General features: G+C 38.6%; 1 protein-coding gene across 1 annotated transcript; it reads right to left on the bottom strand.

The window, feature by feature from the left end:
• Positions 1–3,197: 3,197 nt before the first annotated feature.
• STEAP1 (STEAP family member 1) lies at positions 3,198–14,405 on the bottom strand. The gene is made up of 5 exons (XM_003782651.3): positions 14,362–14,405; positions 9,116–9,227; positions 7,614–8,126; positions 6,000–6,164; positions 3,198–3,547 (listed from the first exon to the last, which is right to left on the bottom strand). The coding sequence occupies exons 2-5, from the start codon at positions 9,194–9,196 to the stop codon at positions 3,290–3,292; spliced, it is 1,017 nt and encodes a 338-aa protein (XP_003782699.1). The 5' UTR covers positions 9,197–9,227; positions 14,362–14,405; the 3' UTR covers positions 3,198–3,289.
• Between the last annotated feature and the right edge of the window lie 7,893 nt (positions 14,406–22,298).

The following is a 22,298-nucleotide window of genomic DNA, read 5'->3' as shown; positions in this document are numbered from 1 at the left end:
AGATTTCTAAAAGTTTTATTTTGAAGATATAGGTTTTAGAAAAAAGGAGCTACTGCATCTTGTTCATTTTCTTCAAAAAAAATTCTGGAGTTAGTGTTACAAATGAAAATCTTATATTTGTATTATAATTTTCATGCTGAATTTTACAGATTTCACACTTCAAAGGCCATAATTTCTTATAGGCTTCCTCAGACATGTTCTTTGGTCTGAAAAATCACATCAGAATCATAAATTTCTTTTTTATTATCACAAAACATTAAATGTAGCTAATTATTGAAATAGTAAAGAATCATTTTAACTGATCTTTAAAACAGAAGATTGTAAGATCCCTCTTGAGCAGTTGTTTAAAGAAAATAAACCCTAGGTAAACTCATTTTGAAGAGGAAAGAGCTTTGCTTGGAAAAGGCAGGCACTGGGCTCAGGGTCAGGGATTTTCCAGGTGCTATTCCTTCTTTTCCAGGAGACCCTGAGTGACTGTTATCTATGACTGTTAACTTCCATGTCAGAAGTTTTATTAACAAATCACCTTTTCAAAGGAGCATGGAAGTATCTTCCTTTTCCTTCCCATTGCCCAAGCTGTGTGACTTTCATAGTTATATTTGTGTACCCTGGAACTAAAAAAACCCATGCTACATCGCTTAGCAACTGAGATTTAAATATGCAGCATACAATGTACAGAACACACACTTTGTTTTTGTTTTGTTAAAATATCTGCTCTTTCTGTAGAATTATCTATTCCATTTAATGGCATCACTCTTTAAGTCATCCAAGCTAAAAGAATTCTAGAAGTTCTACCCCAAATGCCTGCCTGTCTCTCACTCATATTCTATTGTTCATTAATTCCTGGAACTTCTATCTTCCTATCATATGTCATTAGCTCTTGTCTTTTGTCCATCCCCTCTGTAATGACCTTCATTTGGGAATTCATTGTCTTTGTCCTGGGATGCTGCAGTTATCTCCTTAAATATTTTTACAGTTTTTCCAACTTGCCTTCACCCTTTGCCCCTCATCACCAAATCCACCTCCTACAAACAGGTCTTCCTAAAATGCAAATCTTCTCCACTTCCAAAAGGGCAAAGTCCAAACGTAGTTTCATGTCATACAATGACCTTGATAACCTATCTCATCTGTACCTCAACTAGTATTTCCTTTACATACTCTGTTCTGGCTACGCTGAACTAGATCTTCCAGAACATCCTATTCCAGCTTACCCTCCAATTCTATCTGGAGGACTCCTACTTATACCTTAATGCCCAGCTCAAATAGTTCCTCTTTTTCTGGATCTACCTCCCATTTTCCTGATTTTGCCCTTCTAGACAGAACAACTCATTTCTTTTCTCTTTGATACCACTAAACTTAGATTTCCTTGCTTTACTAAAATTAGTCTTCCCTCTGAGACTGTGAGTAGGGGCTAGGTCACTTCAGTCTTGCTATAGCCTATCACTGGCCTGGTATATAGGATGTGGTCCATAGACATTGGGTAAGTAAGTATAAGGAAATCCAAGTGTATGCTAGAACATAACATTTGTTCTTTTTTAAGTCAACTTTTATTGTATTATTCTGCTTATTATACTACTACCCAGCCATTGTAAAATAGTATACAGAAAAGCTACAAAGAATGAATAGTTTTTACCAATCTGTAAGAACAAATTGAATCTAGATGTTTTGCGCCTTGCTTCTCAGGCCCTTGTAGACTACTTTTCTCCTATCACTGGGAATTCCCAAAGGGATATGTATGTTCTGTTTCAGAATAGTCCGGTTGTTGCTTTTTACCATGTCTGATAGACAGGGCTCCAACCATCAAGCTAGAATACAGCTGTCGTTCCTGAAAGCTTCAGTGAGTTGTCACTTCAGGTTGGAACTCTGTTTCCAAGCAGCAGCCTCTATGATATTATGCAATCAGTAAGTTGGAACTCAACTTCTTCTCAGTACTGAAGATGTGAGCAATCAGAGTACAGATGAGAGTACTGGTACTTGGCTGCTGCATCTCAGAGCTGGCTGGTGATGGTAGGACATCCTTTTGCTCTTTCAGTAGGTTATTTCTCAAGTGCACTGTTGCTTGCTCTGTTTCTAGTTGAGAGTTTCTGTCCTTAGTGCCTTTCTTCACTATCGGCAAACATGCGACTGTGTGTTTTAATTCCAATAGTGCATAAAGTTCAAATTTATACTCAAGGAGGCACCCTATCCTCCATGTGATAATGAATAATTATCCTTTTTTTTTTTTTTTTTAAGACAGTCTCATTTGGTCACCCTCGGTAGAGTGCCTTGGCGTCTTAGCTCACAGCAACCTCAAACTCTTAGGCTCAAGTGATCCTCTTGCCTTAGCTTCCCAAGTAGCTAGGACTACAGGTGCCCATCACAATGCCTGGCTATTTTTTAGGGTTAGAATCTCACTAAACTCAGGCAATCTACCTGCTTTGACCTCCCAGAGTGGTGGGATTACAGGCATGAGCCACCACGCCTGGCCATAATTATCCTTTATAACAGAACAAAAAATAGAAAAATTGGACTCCACTCAATGAATGTCCTCATTGTTTTTCCTATGATGCACCATTAGCATTTGCTCTGTTGTCTTTAATCATAATAAATGGCTCACCTGTATAAAAGACAGAGCTTGTGATTACTTCTGCTAATTATGAAAAACCACTAAGTATACAGTTAGTTGAGTTAGTCCCAGTGTACAGTTTGTTCTTTTAGGAACTGGCTTATGCTATGCTTTTGCTAATGTGTTAAAGTAAGTCCAATTGAGTTGTCCATGACTTAGGTGGAAATTATTAATTTACTTTTTCTTCTGGATCGCCTGAGTTTTATGCTTATATGTATATCTGATATTACTCTGTTGCTTTACTTGTGTAGGTACAGTCTGAATGTTTTTTGAAATAAGTGTTCCAGGAATAAAAACTGGTTACAGAAAAATGGAAGTTCTTTAACAACAAGCATAAACACTGAATATACTTGTGGGATTTAGATAATAAATTATTTTTAAGGTTCATAATGTTAGTATTTCAAGAACTTTTATTACTTATAGTCCTATATAGTCTGACAAATCAGATGTGCTTGTTTTGTTGTGCTTTGTTTCACCAACATAAGAGAATATGCTAAAGTATTTAAGAAATTTGATTTTGCTTTGAGTCAGATATGCAAAAATACAGACATGTAGTATTTCAAAGCATTACTCACAGAGAGATATGTTAAGATCCTCAAGTGGTCTTTTTATTAACAAATACACATTTGAAGTATTTATGATAAAATATATCAATATTGAAAAAAACGTGTGTAAACATTAATTCTACAACTGGGAAGACATCTCAATTCTCTTAATTTTGGTGACATCTTCCCAACCATGTCTAATCTTCAGGATCTTCTTCCTCAAGCACGGCAGGAATAGTATGCCTTTACATATCAGGACAACGATTGGAAGGAAAACGGCTATCATAAAAGTTGGAGGTGTATACCATACAAATTGCTTTATATCTACCCATTTGTTCCAGGCAAAAATCAATGCATGTACTGTGCCCAGTAAAAGGGAAACAATTCCTAGTTTGCTCTGCAAAAGAAAAAGAAAATTACCTTAGTGAAGATTGCTTCAATAGCGTTTATTCCGTCCTACCTCATCTGACTCTGTTCTGTTGCTTGGAAATCCTTTCATTCATCTGTGACTACTTTTCTATCATACTTCTTGACAAGGTCTATTCGTATCTTTCCTGTCTCTCGTGACATTTATTTTATGGTGCTTTGTCTCTGGTACATTTGTTTTAATTCCATCTATTTAGAACGAGGGACTGAGTCTTCTCACAAGACCTGTGCAGGATCAACAATGACACGCACATTTCAGTGTTCAATCACATATTGGTGGGTTGAACAAAGACTACTGCAAAAATCAATTTGACTTCAGTGATCTTTATCACTCGCAAAGGCAACTCATGTGATTTCCTCTGATTTTGGTAAATGAATACGGAGGTGAATGAGCTTGGCCTATGTTTAAAAAAAAATCAAACATTCTGATAAAATGGAAATATTAACAATTATTTCAATGTTTGAATAAAATAGATCTAGAGACATGAGAAAAAATTTTAGTTTGCATTGAAATGGTTTGGCACTATATGAAGTTGCTTAAAAATAGTTTTTCACCTATGCAATCTTATGGCATTCTGACAATAGCTCTTTTAGATGACTTTTGACTGTATTCACTTTACTGGAAATGGTCCTTAGCCTGCCAGAACAAATTTAACTCACAATTATTCAGCTGCATTCTTAAGTCTCAGTGAATACAATCAAATAGCCGAGTTTATATTTTCAGATAGGAATCTCCGAGGTAAATACTATTGTAACCAGTTCTCAGATCCTGAATAAAAAGTTGCTAGGTTAGTAATTAAAAAATACCTGTCATTGGTTGAGGATTGACTTTATTACATGTGTACTGCATACTTAGTATGAGCTAGGTGTTTTGCATATAGTGGGATGGACTCAATTTTGAAGATGTAGTGGTTAAATTTCTAACTAAATCTGGAAAAGTAGTGCTCAGCATATGTGTAAAGATATTTAACAAGGACTGAGAACTACAATGGCTATCAGGCTGAATCTACAAAATTAAGACATACACACATACCCTGCTTGGAAATGAGGTACCGTGTCTAAGCTGCAGTGGAATAATTCAGGTGGGAGACACACATTCCAGTCTAATCAGATGCTCTGATAAAATGTCTGTTGGAGTATATGTGGGGAATGTCTAGGTCTGTGGAAATTTCTAAAGATGTTCACCCATAAAAGCTAAAGCTGTGTAATTTAAAAAAAAATGTTGGCAGGGATTATGACTAAATTAAATTTAGTTCTATGAATATTATCAGATATCCCTTTCTGAATTCTGGCACATCATTCTTTTTAAGTGTAATCTACTACTAGGAGATAAACTTCAGTAAGTCTGAAATAGTTTCTGAATTCCAAGAATATTTAGAACTTCAATAAATAAGCTACAAAAATGTAACTTGGAAAAAGCAGCCTTTAAAAGTAGATAGTAGAATATCTTTGGTAGATAAAACTCCATTTTTAAGTCGTGTAACTTAAAAGGCATACTAAAGTCAGGTGATAGGTAAAGTAATATTCTTCTTTTTTTTTCTTACTGGAGTTAGGTGATATCTCAAAGTAGTTTTGATTTGCATTTCTCCGATGATTAAGGATGGTGAGCATTTTTTCATATATCTGGAGCGGGGTGGAGGAAGGGTGATTGGAGGGATCACCTCTATGGTTTATCTTACAAGGGTACAAGTTAATCTTTCTAAAAGTAATATAAATGTCTTAACACAATAACTAAGAGAATGACATAAAGGCTATATTAACCAGTTTGATGAAAATATTTCGAATTATATATGAAAACATCACACTGTACCCCATGAGTACATTAATATACACAGCTATCATTTAATTAAAAAAAAAATATATATATTCTTCTTTATCATCCTGGGTAGAGTGCTGTGGTATCACACAGCTCACAGCAACCTCTAACTCCTGGGCTTAGGTGATTCTCCTGCCTCAGCCTCCTGAGTAGCTGGGACTACAGACGCCCGCCACAATGCCCAGCTATTTTTTTGTTGCAGTTTGGCCAGGGCTGGGCTTGAACCTGCTACCCTTGGTATATGGGGCCATGCCCTACTCACTGAGCCATAGGCACTGCCCATAATATTCTTATTTTTGAAGAACTAATAAACTGGATGTTGGATCCCTAAAACAGCACATTTGTAATTACTAAGTGGGCAGCAAAGTATCTAACAAGTATCAAATGTTAGAAGAACATTTCTTTTTAAGTAATGTTATTTATTTCCAGAAACACTGGTCCTAGTTAGAAGCAATGGGAAAATAAATAGGGGAGCTCATTATTACGTAGAATAAGTGGATCTTTGCAACTGGAAAACATTTGTATTTTTTATGGGGTAAAGTCAACATACTTGATATGATAAGCACAGGAAGATTTACCTCTCTGAGTTATTTTAGGTATAATTTACCTGAATGTACTGAAATTCTCTCCATGTTAAAGAGTCGCTCACAGATGGAATAGATGTTACAGCCAACAGAGCCAGGAGAGCAAGTCCCAAAATTCCCAAAGACACATAAATCTCCATTCTCCAAACATCATGCTCAATCCAAGCATCTTCTTTGTTTTGCTGGACCTACCAGAAGGTAAAAGGAGAAAAGAAGCATGAAAACCAGAGTTGTTTCCCAAACGTGAATTTCTTTCTTTACTCCTCCCTCTGTCTACCAGGGAGGCCTTGATAACAAGGGGGGAGGTGCTCCACCAATTTGTGACTTTTTCTTTTATGTGTTTTTTTGCATTCCTCTAGAAATGACATAGGAGCTATTTCTTTCCCCCCTTGAGTGAAATGTATATACAATCAATATTAATAATTATTTGACATTTTACTTGAATAGAACTATAATGTGCATGCATGTGTGGCAAATAAGCAAAAGAATAATCAGCAATAAAAGGTAATCTGGGGAGGGTGGTAGAAAATTGAAAGGTGACTCTATCCATAAACTATTTTTTTCATATTATTGAAGTTGTCCTCCAATTTAGCTTAAAAAACCGTTCCTCAATGTAAAACTGTACAACCAAGCCCTAGTGAAGTTTTAATAAAACTTTTACAAATTCAGATTACTTTTGTTTTGGAAAATGAACAAAACTTTAATTATTGACAGTTTCATAACACAATGTATGGGTCACAAAGGAAAGAAATAATATGAATAACAAAAATATGTCATAAATAGTAAACTCAATTTAAATCTTATTATCTTAGGTCAGTAGGATTATATTTGTATGCATGGACCTAGTTTATATAGTATTTATGTGTTAATAAATTTAACATTTATTATTTGTGAGCCATTGCTGCAGGTGCTGTGGTTACGGTGGTGAAATAAGAATTTTCTTATATTCCTCACATATGTATTTGATCAAAAAGAATAACATTTTAGCTTCACTTCTCTGTCTATCCAGAATACTTAGCAGGTAGATTCATAATATACCATTCAGTAACTTGGGTCATAAACATTTTGTATCCTTGGCTTCTGCTATCAGCAGAGATGATAATTAATATAGAGCCTGAACAACAAAGGATTGTATATTGTTTCAATTTAATTAATGTTGATTCCCGCTTTGAGAGAGATGTATTTTGGATGTTCTATTTTTCTTAATTAAAATGGGAACCTAGATATTTGCTTTTCCAAATTTCCCTTAAGATAAGAAAGACATATTTTTTTTAATTACACCCTTGCTAGCTATTGACCTTGGACAAAATCCTTAACCTCTCTGTGGCTCATTTTCAATAACTATAAGTTAAAGCTAAGGTAGTATATTCCTCAAGGAGTATAGTTTCTGGAACATAATATGTGGAAAATAACTATTATTATTTTCACTTACTAAATCACATAATGTGCTTTTTCCTATGAGAATTTCTACTGATCTTAGAACCATATATAGATATTTACCTCCAGACAGATTACTTTTTCAACATAGGGTTTCAGCAGGAGTTTGGAGCATTGATATTACAACAGAAAGGATTAATTTATTAGGTGACTTAGACATGTTTAATAGCTTAGCAATAGTGTCAACATTGTTATCCTACCTGTTGGTATGCCCAGTTTAGCAACCTGTATCTGTAGGATCGCCTCATTGGATAGGATAGACTATAGATTGCATGCAGTACAGCAAAAAAGAAGCTGAGAAGCCCAAATTGCTTTCTGGTTAGCATCCACCTATCCAACCAGTGTGGAAATTTCTTATACTTGGTCCCATTATAAAGTTGTACAAGTGCAGCTATCACACCTGGAAGATAAACCAATGCCAAGAGGGTGATGGAAACCACTGGCAAGACCTTGTTGATAACCAGGATTGGAATTTTGTAAAAATATTGTTGATGGGAAGTTACAAAAGGGTGAATTATTTCCCTTAGAAAAGTGTAAAGAAATATCAGGAATGATACAATGGCAGCTATTTTAATTGGCAAGCGCCATTTTGGAAAGAATTCCTGTTGGTGCTGAAGTTCTGAAGGGCAATCAAACTCATCAAAATGTTGTTGTTGGTGTAAATGCAACAGCGCAGGTCTTTTCAGCATGCTGGTCTCTCCTGTGTCGTTACTCTGCAGAGGAAAGAAAATAAACACCTTAAAAGTCAACAGAACAATGGAAGTTCTCTTAATTACTCATTGTCAATCATTGTACATCTCAGTGAATAAGGACATTCAGAACCTTGTTTTTGAATACTGGTTAGATGAAGATAGCGTGGAATATGTAGCAATGACCAAAGGTGCCCTTAGCTACACTAGGGTTCTCTATAAATTTCTGATACTCATTTGTCTTTACGGCAAAAGAAATATATATGTCACGTGAGTAAGGTAATTAACTTGAGAAATGAAATGATTTCATTTTTTGCACATTTGCTATTTTTATAGCATATATGCTAGTAATTTAATCAAAAGTAATTTACTTTTTCTTGTTCAAATAATTAGGATAAATATTTTATGTTAAAAATATTAGTTGGAATACTTTAGAAAAGTTAATTTTTTGCCATCAAATAACATACTATACTTTTTCCATCAAATAACATACTATAAAATATTAATGTTGTGGTTGACCAAAAGTGGGACAAGTGATTCTTATCCAGAAGTAAATATATTTGGTTAAACAATGAATCATCAGTTCATTTGATGACAACTTGGTAAGTAAGCTGCCAAAGTGTGTATGAGAAAAATGCCTGCTGTACAAAACTACTGTTATATAGCCATTAATGACTTTTTTTCACCCCCTAAACGTAGAACTCTATACTGTTAGAAAGAACTGGAAAGGCCTTGGAAATTATCTGCTCCAATTCTCTCACTTTGTAGATAAACTAAGCTCTAGGATTTTCAGTGACTTATTCAGGTTATTCAGCTAAGTCCCTGATAATCAGCCAAGGTACTATTTCTTTCCTACATACCACACTGCCCTCCACCCATCACAGTATCAGTGACAGGAATCTGAGTGCACATCAGCAGACTAGGGTGAAAATCACTTTTACAACACTAGGAGATATAGAATGATTTCAAATTATGTCTATATATTTTAATTATTATTATCCTTATTACTTTACCAAATAATCATCCTCTAGATTTCTCTTAGGCTTCATTTTCCAAAGTTCTTCTTGGTTTGTGATATCTTTTCTGTTCTCCATTAATTCTATAAAATAGTACGGCTTCAGCCACCTATAAAAATAAAAATAATTGCCTTCTTAAAGTCTATTTTGCTTATAATGTAAATGTCTGATGTGACAACATAAAAATTTTACTTGCTTAAAGACTAGAGCGGCAGATAAAGTACAATGAAAAAATTCAAATAATGATTGCTTTGCACATTTAAACTCACATCATAGTCTCTAGAACAGGGTCCTCAAACTTTATAAACGGGGGCCAGTTCACTGTTCCTCAGACCATTGGAGGGCTGGACTGCAGGCCCCTGGATAAGTCGGCTGCTAAGCAGGACAGGCAGCAGCGGCAAAAACACCCGGGGGGGCGGGGGGCGGATGGCGGATAAATATCCTAGGCGGGCCGCATGTGGCCCGTGGGCCATAGTTTGAGGACACCTGCTCTAGAGTCCTAAATCAATGCTCTTTTGTCATAGTAACCACTCTTCTTTATCCACCTGTTTGTGCAATGAATGACAGAGGTGTCTACATGGAATACAAAGGATTAGATGTTGCCTTTTATTTTAGGAAGATTTAACTCCAGGTTCTAAAGGAAAGCATAAAATGAATCATGAATGTATTATTTGAATGTAATAATGTCGTCAATCGAGGTTTGAGGTAGCTGATAAAAGACTCTGCTTCTGAAAGTTATCTTTTAGTAGACTTTTGGGCCTGAAACAGTAACTAATTGATTTTATGGGGAAATGTATTCTGACTTTCAAGCAATGAACAGGATACTGTTGGTAAAGTGAACCCTAATAGTGGCATAATGGGTCAAAAGCTCATATTTTCAGAGTGCTGTTTTCTCCTTGGAGTTATGAGCTGTTCTTTGTCAGTAAGATGTCAATTGCTAACATATTTCCAGGGGGAATGTTGAATTGCGCTCAATTATTGACACGGCCATTCTATTGATCAACCCTGTGGAAAATAATTTTGCCAAAATTTCTTACTGAATGAGGGAATCTTTCCCTTAACAACCATCTCAGATCCTTATCCAGGCTTGGTGTAATATTGTTTAGGGAAGGGAAACATATGATGTCATCATATTATTATTAGTTCTAAATTTAATTTCAAAGGACTGTATCTCTAATTTGTACTTTATGAAATTCAATGAGAAAAACAGATTAGATATACCACAACCTGATTAACAGAAGGCCTTCCAAGTGTTTCTGAATTTTAGATCACCTGTAGTACTTCATTCAGTAGAAAGTTGTTTTAAAGAACAATTTATTTTATTTTATTTTTTTTTTTTTTGAGACAGAGCCTCAAGCTGTCCCCCTGGGTAGAGTGCCATGGCATTACGGCTCACAGCAACCTCCAACTCCTGGGCTCAAGCGAGTCTCCTGCCTCCGCCTCCCAAGTAGCTGGGACCACAGGCGCCCGCCACAACGCCTGGCTATTTTTTGGTTGCAGCCGTCATTGTTGTTTGGCGGGTCCGGGCTGGGGATTCGAACCCGCCACCTTAGGTGTACTTGGCTGGCGCCTTAGCCGGTTGAGCTATAGGCGCCGAGCCAAGAACAATTTAAAATACGGTCATGTGTTGTATAATGATGTTTCAGGCAATGAATGAATATGCAACAGTGGTCCCATAAGATTATAATGGAGCTAAAAATTCTCATTGCCTAGTATTTACTATACTATAATTTTTATCATTATTTTAAGAGTGTAACCTTTCTACTTATAAGGAAAAAGCTAACTATAAAACAGCAGCAGGTCCTTCAGGAGTTATTCCAGAAGACATTGTTACTATAGGAGGTGAAGCTCCATGTGTTACTTCCCCTGAAGACTTTCCAGTGGGACAAAATATGGAGGTGGAAGGCAGTGCTGTTTATGATCCTGACCATGTATGGACCTAGGCTACAGTGTTCATGTCTTAGTTTTTAACAAAAAAGTTCAAAAAAAATTAAAAATTAGAAATAGAATAAAATATAAATACGTTCTAAAAAGAATGTAGAATAAGGCTATAAAGAAAGAAAATATTTTTTGTATAGCTCTACAATGTTTTTGTTTTAGGCTGTGTCATTACAAAAGAATCAAAAAGTTAAAAAATCAAAATGTTTATAAAGCAAAAATGTTACAGTAAGGTAGGGTTAATTGAAGAAAGAAAAAAATTTAAAAATAAATTTATAGCAGCCCAAGTATACAGAGTTTCTAGAGTCTATAGTAGTGTACATTAATGTCCCAGGCCATTTCCTCACTACTTATTCAATTGATTTGCCTAGAGAAACTCCATTCATGGCAATGCCTTGTACGGGTGTACCATTTTTAAATCTTTTATATTGTATTTTCATTGGACCTTTTCTATGTTTAGGTATACAAGTCCTTACCATTAGGTTACAATTGCTTCTACAATATTCAGTATAGTGATATGCTATACTGGTTTATAGCCTAGACGTGATAGGCTACATTATAGAGCCTGCGTAGCAAGCTATAACATGTTGGCTTGTGCTAAGTACATTCTGTGATGTGTGGTCAACAACAAACTGCCTAACAATGAATTTCTTAGACTATATCCCTGTCATTAAGCGACACATGACCATACTTAAAACATTCTCCGAGTTTTAAAGGTGAGACCTTCACAAAGAATAAAAAGGAGTTCACTTTTACAGAATGCCAACATTTTCTTTGTTCAAGAGCTCTCGGAACATTTCTCAAGACACTATCTATTTTGAAATTTTATAACATTCATGATGAGGATATTTGCTGGTTTGGTGTGTCAACATACTTTTCTCATTTCTTTCTTTTTCTGATGTAAAACATTTCCTCCACTTGGAGAAATGCCTCTCCTGCATCCAGTATGATTTTAGGAGGTGCCAATCACAGTACAGGCAAAATACCCATTCTCTGGTCATAGAAGTGGGCCTGTGACTCAGGCTTGGCCAACTGCAGTTTCCCATTCCCCACGTCACACTCCCTGGCTTATGGATGGCACACAACCCTAGATGAACCAAATAGAGTCCTTCTCCCATCTTTATATATGAAAGCTGAAGACAGAGAGGAGTTATCTTCAGCATTTTGCTAAGTTGGGATGGTAAAAGTCTACAATGCTTTTCCCCCCATGTTGTAAGGAGGAAAATATTTTCATTAGAACATAAGAAAAGCCAATGCCAGAAATAGAGCAAGATGTGGAGGAAGATGAAGAAGAGCCCTGGTGGCATATTTTGCATAGAGGCCCTGAGACCAGATCATGAATTTCTCAGTTACAAAGTCAACATATTCCTTTTTATGCTTAATTTAGTTTGGTTTGGGTGTTCACCATTGGCACTTAGAAGATTTCTGAGTAAAGCATATGCTAATCCTCAAGTTATTTATGAACCTATTTTCTATGATAGACACTAAAGAGGAAAAGAGAAATGCGACTTTGTGCCTGCTCTGGAGGAAATAACAGTCTATTTCCTCAAGAAGCATTATGCCAAAGTTATTTGGTGATTTAACCGACATTATAAATAGAGTAGTTTGGAAGGGGTGTCTAGGAATAGAATTATCACCTACTAAATCACATACAAGAAATAATTTACTATGTTTAGAGGATATTTTGACTTTTTCTGGATGGCAAAGATGTTAACATAGAAATATACATTCAATATTAATTCAACTATGTTGTGGACAACCACATCAGGCAGTGGGAATACAAAGTTGAGTGAGGACAAGCTTCTGTTAAAAACTTTGAAGTCTAAAAGAGAAGGAAGACATTTCAACAAGTAACTGCATGGTCGTGTGATGGACCTTGAAAGAATACAAAGTTTCATAGGTAGATGGTGACCTGGGAAAAGGAGCAGAGAAAAAGGCTGCGGTCTTTCTTCTAGACCCAGTCCTGGGGTATCTGTTAAGTTGGCAGTGTTTGCTAACTGACTGCCACTCTGAAGAGAATCTTGGTGGAAAGCCAGAGTGGCCCAAGAGATACTCAGCCATGTGTCTGCACTGCAAGGAGACCTGCTGAAGAGCAAAGCCAAGGAAAAGCCATGACAGTGAGGGAGCTTGTTGACCGTGTGGCCCACAGTCAACTCTGTGCCCACAAGCCAGCAAAATAAACTGTCAGTCAAATAAAATATGTCGGTTTCCATGCGACATTAACCAAATATATAATTAAGTCCTACAGTAAAATCTTTTCATGAAAAATAAAAAAAAACACAAAACGCAGAGCTTAATTTGACCCAAAATTCTCTTACATTTTATTCCCATTAAAAAGGGAAACATATTTCTGATATGACTGAGCCTTTTGCAGTACTAGGATGGCTGGCCTGGTGTTCCTGCTAAATATTGACACAGCCCGACTGACTCATGTTTAGGGTTTAGAATATGAAGAAACCCAATGACTGGAACACACTGCGGTTGCATTGTATTTCCAACGTTTTATACTTTAAAGCACATACTTGCTTTACCACATTTAACTAAGTGTAGTGGAATTTGGGAGTTTTTTTTTTCCCCCCAAAGTATTGCTTCCCCGGTGTGCTTAACATGCATGCTAAATATGCTTAAATGAATAGCCCATTGTTAGATGCAAGGATGTGAGGGGAAATGTGTTTTACAAAAAGAACAAAGGAATTTGGCAGTGTACATAAGTTCTATGTCTACAACCCCCTTCCCGAAGATTTGACGAGTTACCTAGTGTTTAAAGCCTTAACTGTCTACGTGGGAGGGAACTTGAACCTCATCCAGATTCTGAAAGAGTAGGACCAATGTTTGTTTCAAGGACTGGAAATGAAAATTTCCTGTTACTAGGAAACCCAAAGAAGTAGCACGGCTTTAAGTACAGAGCACACCAATCATTCGTCAATGCGATGCAAACTCTTGAGGACTTTGCAAAGTTAAGCTTGTCATTGGAACCCACCCTGAGGACAAATCCAACAAGCCATCATATCCCCTCAGTGAAAAGATTTCCTGTGCGTCCCCAGTTCCCAGTCGCTGGCCGGGCCATAACCCTAGGGTATGCGGCCGCGCTGAGCTAGGCTGGGAGGCAGCGCCTGGGGGTCGCGCGCGGGGGAGGATCGAGCCCCACTCGCCCCGGAGCGCAGCCGCCCGGTCCCGAGCGGGCGTGCGACGTGCGACTTGCGACCTGCTACGGCCCTCCGGGGACCGGGAGCCGGCGTCCGGCCGTGTAGGGACGCACAGACTTGGACAGCAAGCGGCGAGCGGGAACGATTCAAGGGACTCACCCGTTCCTCCGCGTGGCTTGACGGTCAGCTGCTGCGGCGGCGGCCACCCGGAGCTGCCAGCCCACGCGGCGCCCAGCCTCCCGCGCCCGGAGCCTCCCGGGCCCGCAGACCCCGCCTCCTCCCACCGCGCGCCCGGCGCCACCTGCCGGCGCCCGCGTCCGCGGGGCCCCCGACGGTCCTCCCAGCCCTCCACTGTCCAGCCCGGGGTCTCCTAGTTTCCTTTCCAGTAATCCTGCCTTCCCGCTCAGCTCCTCCCATCTCCTGACTTTTCTTCTGCTCCCCCCACCCCACGACCACTTGTGCGCTTGTGTAGAGCAGTGTCTCTCACACTCCAGCGTGCATGAGAATCACCAGGCACAGGCTTGTTAAAACCCTATTGCTGGGTGTTTCTGGTTTAGTAGGTCTGCGATGGGGCCTGAGATCTCGCGGATCTATAATAACAGGTTCCCAGGTGATTCTCAGATCAACTTTGAGAGGACTCCTCTAGCACTTAATAAACCCTTCCACAAAGTAGCTTGTTTAAAACCTAACACCACTCTGTGACGTGCCAGTTAGGAACGGTTGAGGACTCTGAATCTGAATTTCAGAGAGTAACTTGTTCATAGTGGTCCAAATTTTATATACTCAAACCTCACAAACCCAGCTGCCAGCTGAAAATGCCCTTTAACTCACTCTCACTCCTTCTCTTCCTTGCCCTCCTCTGTTAAGGGCAGCTTCCCATATCCTGGCTCACTGAAGTATTCCCAACGTAAAGCAAAGTTACTGCCAGTATTTAAAGGTTTTAGAAAAAAAAAAGAACGCTAGTGGGAGATTATTCTTTACTGGAACCAGCCTCAGGGTTGAGTGTCTGAGACCAGAATTGCAACATCTGGGGATTTGGTGGACTACACTCCCAGGATTAGAAAATGCAAAGGAAAATAAACACACAACCACATTTTCTGTGATTGTCCTTTATTCGTTGCCAGGACTGTTTTTTGTTGCTGTTGCTGCAGTTTGGCCAGGGCCGGGTTCGAACCCGCCGCCTTCGTATATGGGGTTGGTGTCCTACTCACTGAGCCACAGGCAGCGCTCAGGACTGTTTATATTTTAATATATAGTTTTCGTAGTTACTCACTTTCCTGGGATAAGTCCTTTTAAGGATTAAATTACTATGGACTGACACCATGTGGTGAAAATACAGTCTTACACTTTTTACTTCTAGTGAAACTAGAAAATTTCATTAAAAAGTTTTAGAGAATTATCTGTGTGTCTGTGTGCTGTGCGTGTGTATTTAAAGCACAGACTACAAAGAATTAAGAAAATTAAGTGTGTCTAAGTATTGTTCATGATAACAATACGTGTTCATGTCTGGCCTTTTAAAACCATGATCACTTGCCTACTGTTTTAGTGTGGGACATAAAGATAGTGTTCTGAAGTAAAATGACGGAAAATATGAGTTTGTTCAGCAATTCGTTTGTAAATGTTATAAAAGCAACGCAGTATTAGATTAAGAAAACACAGTACTAAAAATCTTTCATTGAATTGTCAGGAGTTAATTCAGATGAACAATCCACAAATTTTGCATGTATTGTAAATGACATTTGCTTTGGGTATAAGATTAAGACTTTTTTTGAGAAATACATCTAAAAACACTCCCAGCTTCTTTAGAAGAACACTTTTCAAAATAAATATGGTTTGTGGAAAACAGTGCTGTGTGATTGTAAATGTTAAAAAAGCATATTGCTAGTTTTGTGTGACTCATAAGAACTAGAGGATTATAAAGTGGAGATTTAACTGTGAGTGACAAGTTTGGATTTTTCAGAATATTTTGTAATAATTTATAGGGAGAGAGTATATTATTAAAACAATTGTTCAGTGTTATCTGGGGGTCACATACTAACCTAGTGACTTCACAGTAACATGTTGTTGAGAAAGTGTAATAATTTAGAATCTATGAGTATTTCACCTGACCAATAAACAAAGGAATCTTAGAACTTGATGAGACTACCATTTTAAAAGTGAGTGGAGTGTTATGGTGAGAAAGATGAAAAAGGTCATACTATTAAAGATCACCATAAGGAGTAAATTATAAGCGAATGATGAAAATTGTATTTAGTTTTCTCCTTTGAAAATCAAACTAATTCCTAAGAGGGATAGTACTTCAAATAATGATTAACACTATTTCCAAGTCTACTTTTTACTGTGTAAAATATGGTTAGATGTTTATTTTAAAGCAAGACAAAGGCTCTGGCGCCTGTGGCTCAAGTGGCTAAGGCACCAGCCACATATGCCTGAGCTGGTGGGTTTAAATCCAGCCTGGGCCCACCAAACAACAAGGAGGGCTGCAACCAAAAAATAGCCAGGCATTGTAGTCCCAGCTACTTGGGAGGCAGAGGCAGGAGACTCACTTGAGCCCAGGAGTGGGAAGTTGCTGTGAGCTGTGATGCCACAGCACTCTACCCAGGGTGACAGCTTGAGGCTCTGTCTCAAATAAATAAATAAATAAAGCAAGCCAAAAATTACCTGATGTCCAAGGAGAAATACAGGGTGTCTGTAAAGTTTGTGTGTAATCACACTATTTTAAATTGCATGTGAACTTTATGGACACCATGTATTTTGCCAAAATGACTATTTATTACAGACATGGTGAAACTCCACTGGCCAAATTTTCCAATTCTGTTATTTACAGTTGAGGAATCCAAATCTGAATTTCTGAGTGTGACTTGTTTCCCGAGCATTCCAAATTTTGTGTCCTAAGCCTCAGAAACCCTGCTGCCAGCTGAAAATGTCCTTAACCCCCATGGTTACTCTTTCTCTTCCTTGCCTTCAGCTGTTAAGTGCAGCTTTCCATACCCTAACTCACTGAAGTACTCTAAACCTAAAGCAAAGTTATTCCCATTATTTAAAAGTTTTAGGAAAAGAACATTACTGGGAGATTTATTCCTCTTTGTTGGAACCAGCCTCAGGGTAGAGTGTCTGAGATCTGAATACAACTTCTGGAGATTTGGTGTATAATATTCCGAGGACTATTCTGATTAGAAAATGCAAAAGAAAATAAACACTGTTATTCTTATGTGATAAATTCTCTTCACTCATTTGAGATCTACTTTAATCTTTAAAGTATATGGTTAGTTTGTCCCCAGCCTCTTATGTGTAAGACTGGTTGGGGATAGACAGAAGGTCTACCCTTCATACTGAATGTCTAAAAATTTCTTCCATATTATTTTCCCCCAACTCCAAAGCTCTTTATTGCTTATTCACCAACACAGGCAACAGAAAACACCTGTTTAAGGTAGGTTTTAAGAAACTATACTTTCTTTCAAAGCTTATAGTTCCATCTCAGCCCAAATAGTGCACAATGATGCCCAAAATTCTGTGACAAATGTATTCTATTGGTTTTAAATCTTTTGTGATTTATGAGATTAAAGTTTCTGAAAATGGTACCATAATAAGCCTTACCAGTGATTTACATCCTGCCTTGAATGAAAGTCTTTCAGTCTTTTTCTGAAAGAATGTTCTGGCATAGGGAATGCAATATCAGGATATTGATACTTATACTGAGAGACAGAAAAAAGAAGCTTCGGATCACAAGGACAGATTTCACCATCTTTGTAATATTATTCATCCTAGGCACTTTCTCCTTTCCCCACATGTCCCTGTCAAACATCATATGATAATGAAATATACTAACTTTAAACCACCCTCGTTTGATTCTTTTGATTGCTTATCTTAGCTTGGTAGTCAGCTTGTTTGATATGGTATTACATCCTTTTCTAGAGATTATCTGTATTGGACTTTTTTTTTTTTTTTGAGGCAGAGTCTCACAATGTTGCCCTAGATAGAGTGCTGTAGCGTCACAGCTCACAGCAACCTCAAACTCTTGGGCTTAAGTGATTCTTTTGCCTCAGCCTCTCAAGTAGCTGGGACTACAGGCACCCACCACAATGCCCAGTTATTTTTTGTTGCAGTTGTCATTGTTTTTTAGCTGGCCCAGGTTGGGTGTGAACCCACCAGTCTCAGTGTATGTGGCTGGCACTGTAACCACTGTGCTACGGGCACAGAGCTTGTATTGGACATTTTCATAGTGTTTCAGTTTCCCTCATTAAATTGTGAGCTCTAAAGCAGAGACTTTGCCATTTTTATCATTGTATCACTTGTAAATTAATGATTGATGGATCAATCAACCATTATTAATGTTTGTAGAATGCAATTTTAGCCCTGGGTCTCAGTAAAGTTGTATAAAGCACATGAATATGGAACCTGTAAATGCTGGGACCCAAACTGTGAGTATACATGAATTCGTTTCATGTTTGTAGGACCATTCTCTTACCTACTTTCCTTCATCCATATCCTCGTCCTTTTTTACTTTTTGCTCTAGGGATATGTGGGTCCAGGGATGGAATTGTCACTGGAACTATAGACCTTTGATATCTTGTACAGTAAGAGTACAAGTGAACTTTCCTGGAACTAGAGTATAAATGTTTTAACACAATAGCTAAGTAAATGACACAAAGTCTATGTTAACCAGTTTGATGAAAATATTTCAAATTGTATATGAAAACACTACACTGTACCCCATGTTTGTATTAATGTATACAGCTATCATTTAATAATAAAAAAAGAAAAAAAAAGAAAAAAAGAAAGAAAAATACTGAAGATGAAAAAAAAAGTCTTGTATTGTAGAGGATAAGGAACTGGAGAATGTTGAATGGGGAAGCTGGTCTAATGGAACTTGATCATGGGTGGTCTAAGAAGCCTGTCCAGTAGAGTTATATCTAAAATTTTTAGTAATGGGCTCTACCTCAGAAGTCAGAATTATGCATTTCTTTTCATAGATTTGAATTACCAAAAGAAAGGATACTATCACTTATGAATTGACTATTCTTTCCCAGGACTGTGTTATATGGCTTTATATATAACCTCATTTAATTCTCTCAATATTTTGCTATATAGTGATTCTCAGTTTGTATGTGAACTGAACTTAGAAAGTTCAAAACTTAATCAAAGTCATACAGTGTTTAGGGGTGAAGCTGGGATTTCAACCAAATTCAATGTGACTCCAATGCTCTTTCTACTACATTATACTGCCTCTATTACATATAATCCATCAAAACTTTCTTCAAGGGGGCAGAGGTAAGATGGTGGACTGTAGCCAGCTTTCCACAGAGGCACCTGTCCAGAAAGAGAGTTGAAAGACAGAAGTTTAGCAAGTAAGCTGATGGTTTGGAGCTGAGTCAAGAGAAAAGGTTGAAGAATGCATATCAACCCTGCTGAGGTGAGCTGAAACCCCAAAGATACAAACAAAAGGTACTGAATCCATCGCCAAGCAGATGGGAGTCCCCTCCCCCATGAGAAGGGCTCACAGTAAACTCTATACAAACAAGCGAGCAAAGTTCAAACGTCCTCCCATTCCATCCCATGGGCGAGACCCTCTAAAAACTGGACCTCCTATCTGTACTAGGGTGCCATGGCACTTTCCTGCCAGGCATAAAACTGTATAAAACTGTATATATTCTTACCTGCAACTCCAAACTACCAGCACTCCCCTCCACTCTCATTTCAAGGTCTGGAAGCCTGTCCCCCATGGAGTCCAGATTCTTGGGCATTTTCTTGAGAGGTGTGGACAGGGGAAGGGCCCTTAGTCAGCTGTGCTGATTCTGCAGCACAGGAGTAAGGAGAGGACAGTCAGCTGAGAGGGAACCATACAGGAGTGCTGGCAGTGCCCCCAGGCATAGAACAACAGCAGCTGTGGAAACAATAAGGCTCACGCCCCTCTGGTGGCTATCCTGGACTGACACGCCCTGTCTCTCTGGGCAACCAGAGGAAGCCAGGCACCTTCTCTAGTGGCAGCTACTGGTGGACATATCTGGGACATGAGTAAAGAAGTGCAGGAACTAGTAGAATACATGTGTACAGAGCCGGCAGACTTCCAGTGAGGGTCCGAGCCAGAGGTCTGCTTTACTGAGGCTGAGACACACCTGGCCCCTAGGGAATCATAGCTGAGACAAAGGTGGGCAGGCAGAGGCAGGAAATGAAAGCTCAGTCTGAGCTCCAACTGCTTGCCACTGCCCAGAACTGAGTCATGGTTTCTGTCACCTCAAGCAGCATCTAATAACCAGAACAGAAACAAACTCTGTGAAGTTGTGCTGTTCTGCCAGCAACATCAATCGGGGAGGGGCTGGAACTGAGTGAACTGCCCTGCCTCCATTAAGCACCTGAGGTTGTCAGGCATCACCTCCCCCTGCTGGATAGTGGCCAAGAACAGAGACCTGGCTGAGGAGACATAGATCTCTCTCTACTCAGGCAGGCATAAACCCCTGGGACATCTGCTCATTGGGGGGAACTGGGTCAAAGCCCCAGCCCCACTGGGGTTACCAGTGACTGGGTATGACAGAGGTGCAAGGGAGGAAGGAGGCGTCAACCTTCCCAGACTAATTTATTTGCTGGGTTGGTCCTTCTGACCTCATGGAGCACCAGAGTCAGTCATACCTGAGCTGCCAGCAGACCCCTGCTATCTAGTTGCCAGAGACTTTTGAACTCCCCCATTTGAGACCAGTGCTGAATGGGATAATTGATTTGGATCTCTTGAACTGGGCCAATCACCTGAGGACTATCCAAAGTGCTACCCTGGGTGTGTGGTTGTGGAAGGTGTGATTTTCATTTTCCAATTGTTGTCTGTGGGGGCAGGGTGACTTAATTGCTGGTATCTCCACAGCTGAGATTTCAAACCAGGTAACCGATTTATTAGGGTAGAACAGAGACCAGCTGAAAACAAGACAGAGGGACTTAGCCCCACAAAACCAAGGAGGCCCCCAGTTTCTCAGGCTGTAGCACTGTACAGGTCCTTGGAAAAGCTCTAGGAGAAAAGCCAAACTGTGTAAATTAAGCATGAGGTGGAATCAGTGGAGAAACTCTCGTAACATGAATAACCAGAGTAGCTCAACCCCCCAAGGAAGGACATGGCAAGACCCCATCCATAAACAGATGGCTAAGATGTCAGAAATTGAGTTCAGAGTCTGGATAACAAATAAGATCAACAGAATGGAGGAAAGGAGGGAATCAGAATTTCAAATTATTCAAAAGATGTCTCAAGAATTCAATGATTTCAAAGATAAAATGACCAAAGATTTTGATACATTGAGGCAAGAGTTTACAGCCCTCAAAGATCTAAAAAATACAGTAGAATCCTTTGCTAAAAGAATGGAGCAAGCAGAAGAAAGGATCTCTGACATTGAAGACAAAGCTTTTGAATGCGCTCAAGCATTCAAAGAGGAAGAGAAATGGCGAGCAAAAATGGATCATTCTCTCAGAGAGCTCTGAAATAATTAGATGAAAACTAATATTCACCTTATAGCAATCCCTGAGGGTGATGAAGTTGCTTCACAAAACACAGAGGCTCTTCTTCATGAAATTATGAAAGAGAACTTTCCATATATGCCAAGAGATTCTGAAATTTAGATAGCAGACAGTTTCAGAACCCTAGCACGACTCAACCCGAACAAGACATCCCCCAGGCACATCATAATTAACTTCACCAAAGTTAATATGAGAGAGAAAATTCTAAAAGAAGCCAGACATAAGAAAACCATAACCTACAAGGGGAAGAATATTAGAATGACTGCAGATCTCTCTGTTGAAAACTTTCAGGCTAGAGAGGGTGGTCATCAACTTTGAATCTCCTAAAACAAAATAACTTTCAACCCAGGATCCAATATCCAGCTAAACTGAGTTTTATGTATGATGGAGAAATTAAATACTTTAATGACATTCACATGTTGAAGAAATTTGACATAACTAAACCAGCTCTCCAGGAAATTCTTAAACCTATCCTCCATAATGACCAGTGTAATCCTCCACCACAAAAGTAAACTCACTCAGAGACATTTGATCACATTCCAACTTCCACAGTGGCGAAAGGATTAAAAATGTCTACTGGACTTTTGAGCAACTCAATGCCC

The sequence above is a fragment of the Otolemur garnettii genome, unplaced genomic scaffold (genome assembly GCF_000181295.1).
Source record: "Otolemur garnettii isolate 467f Iridium unplaced genomic scaffold, OtoGar3 scaffold00005, whole genome shotgun sequence".
Classification (NCBI taxonomy): Eukaryota; Metazoa; Chordata; class Mammalia; order Primates; family Galagidae; genus Otolemur; species Otolemur garnettii.
This window is presented reverse-complemented; position numbering and strand designations above follow the sequence as displayed.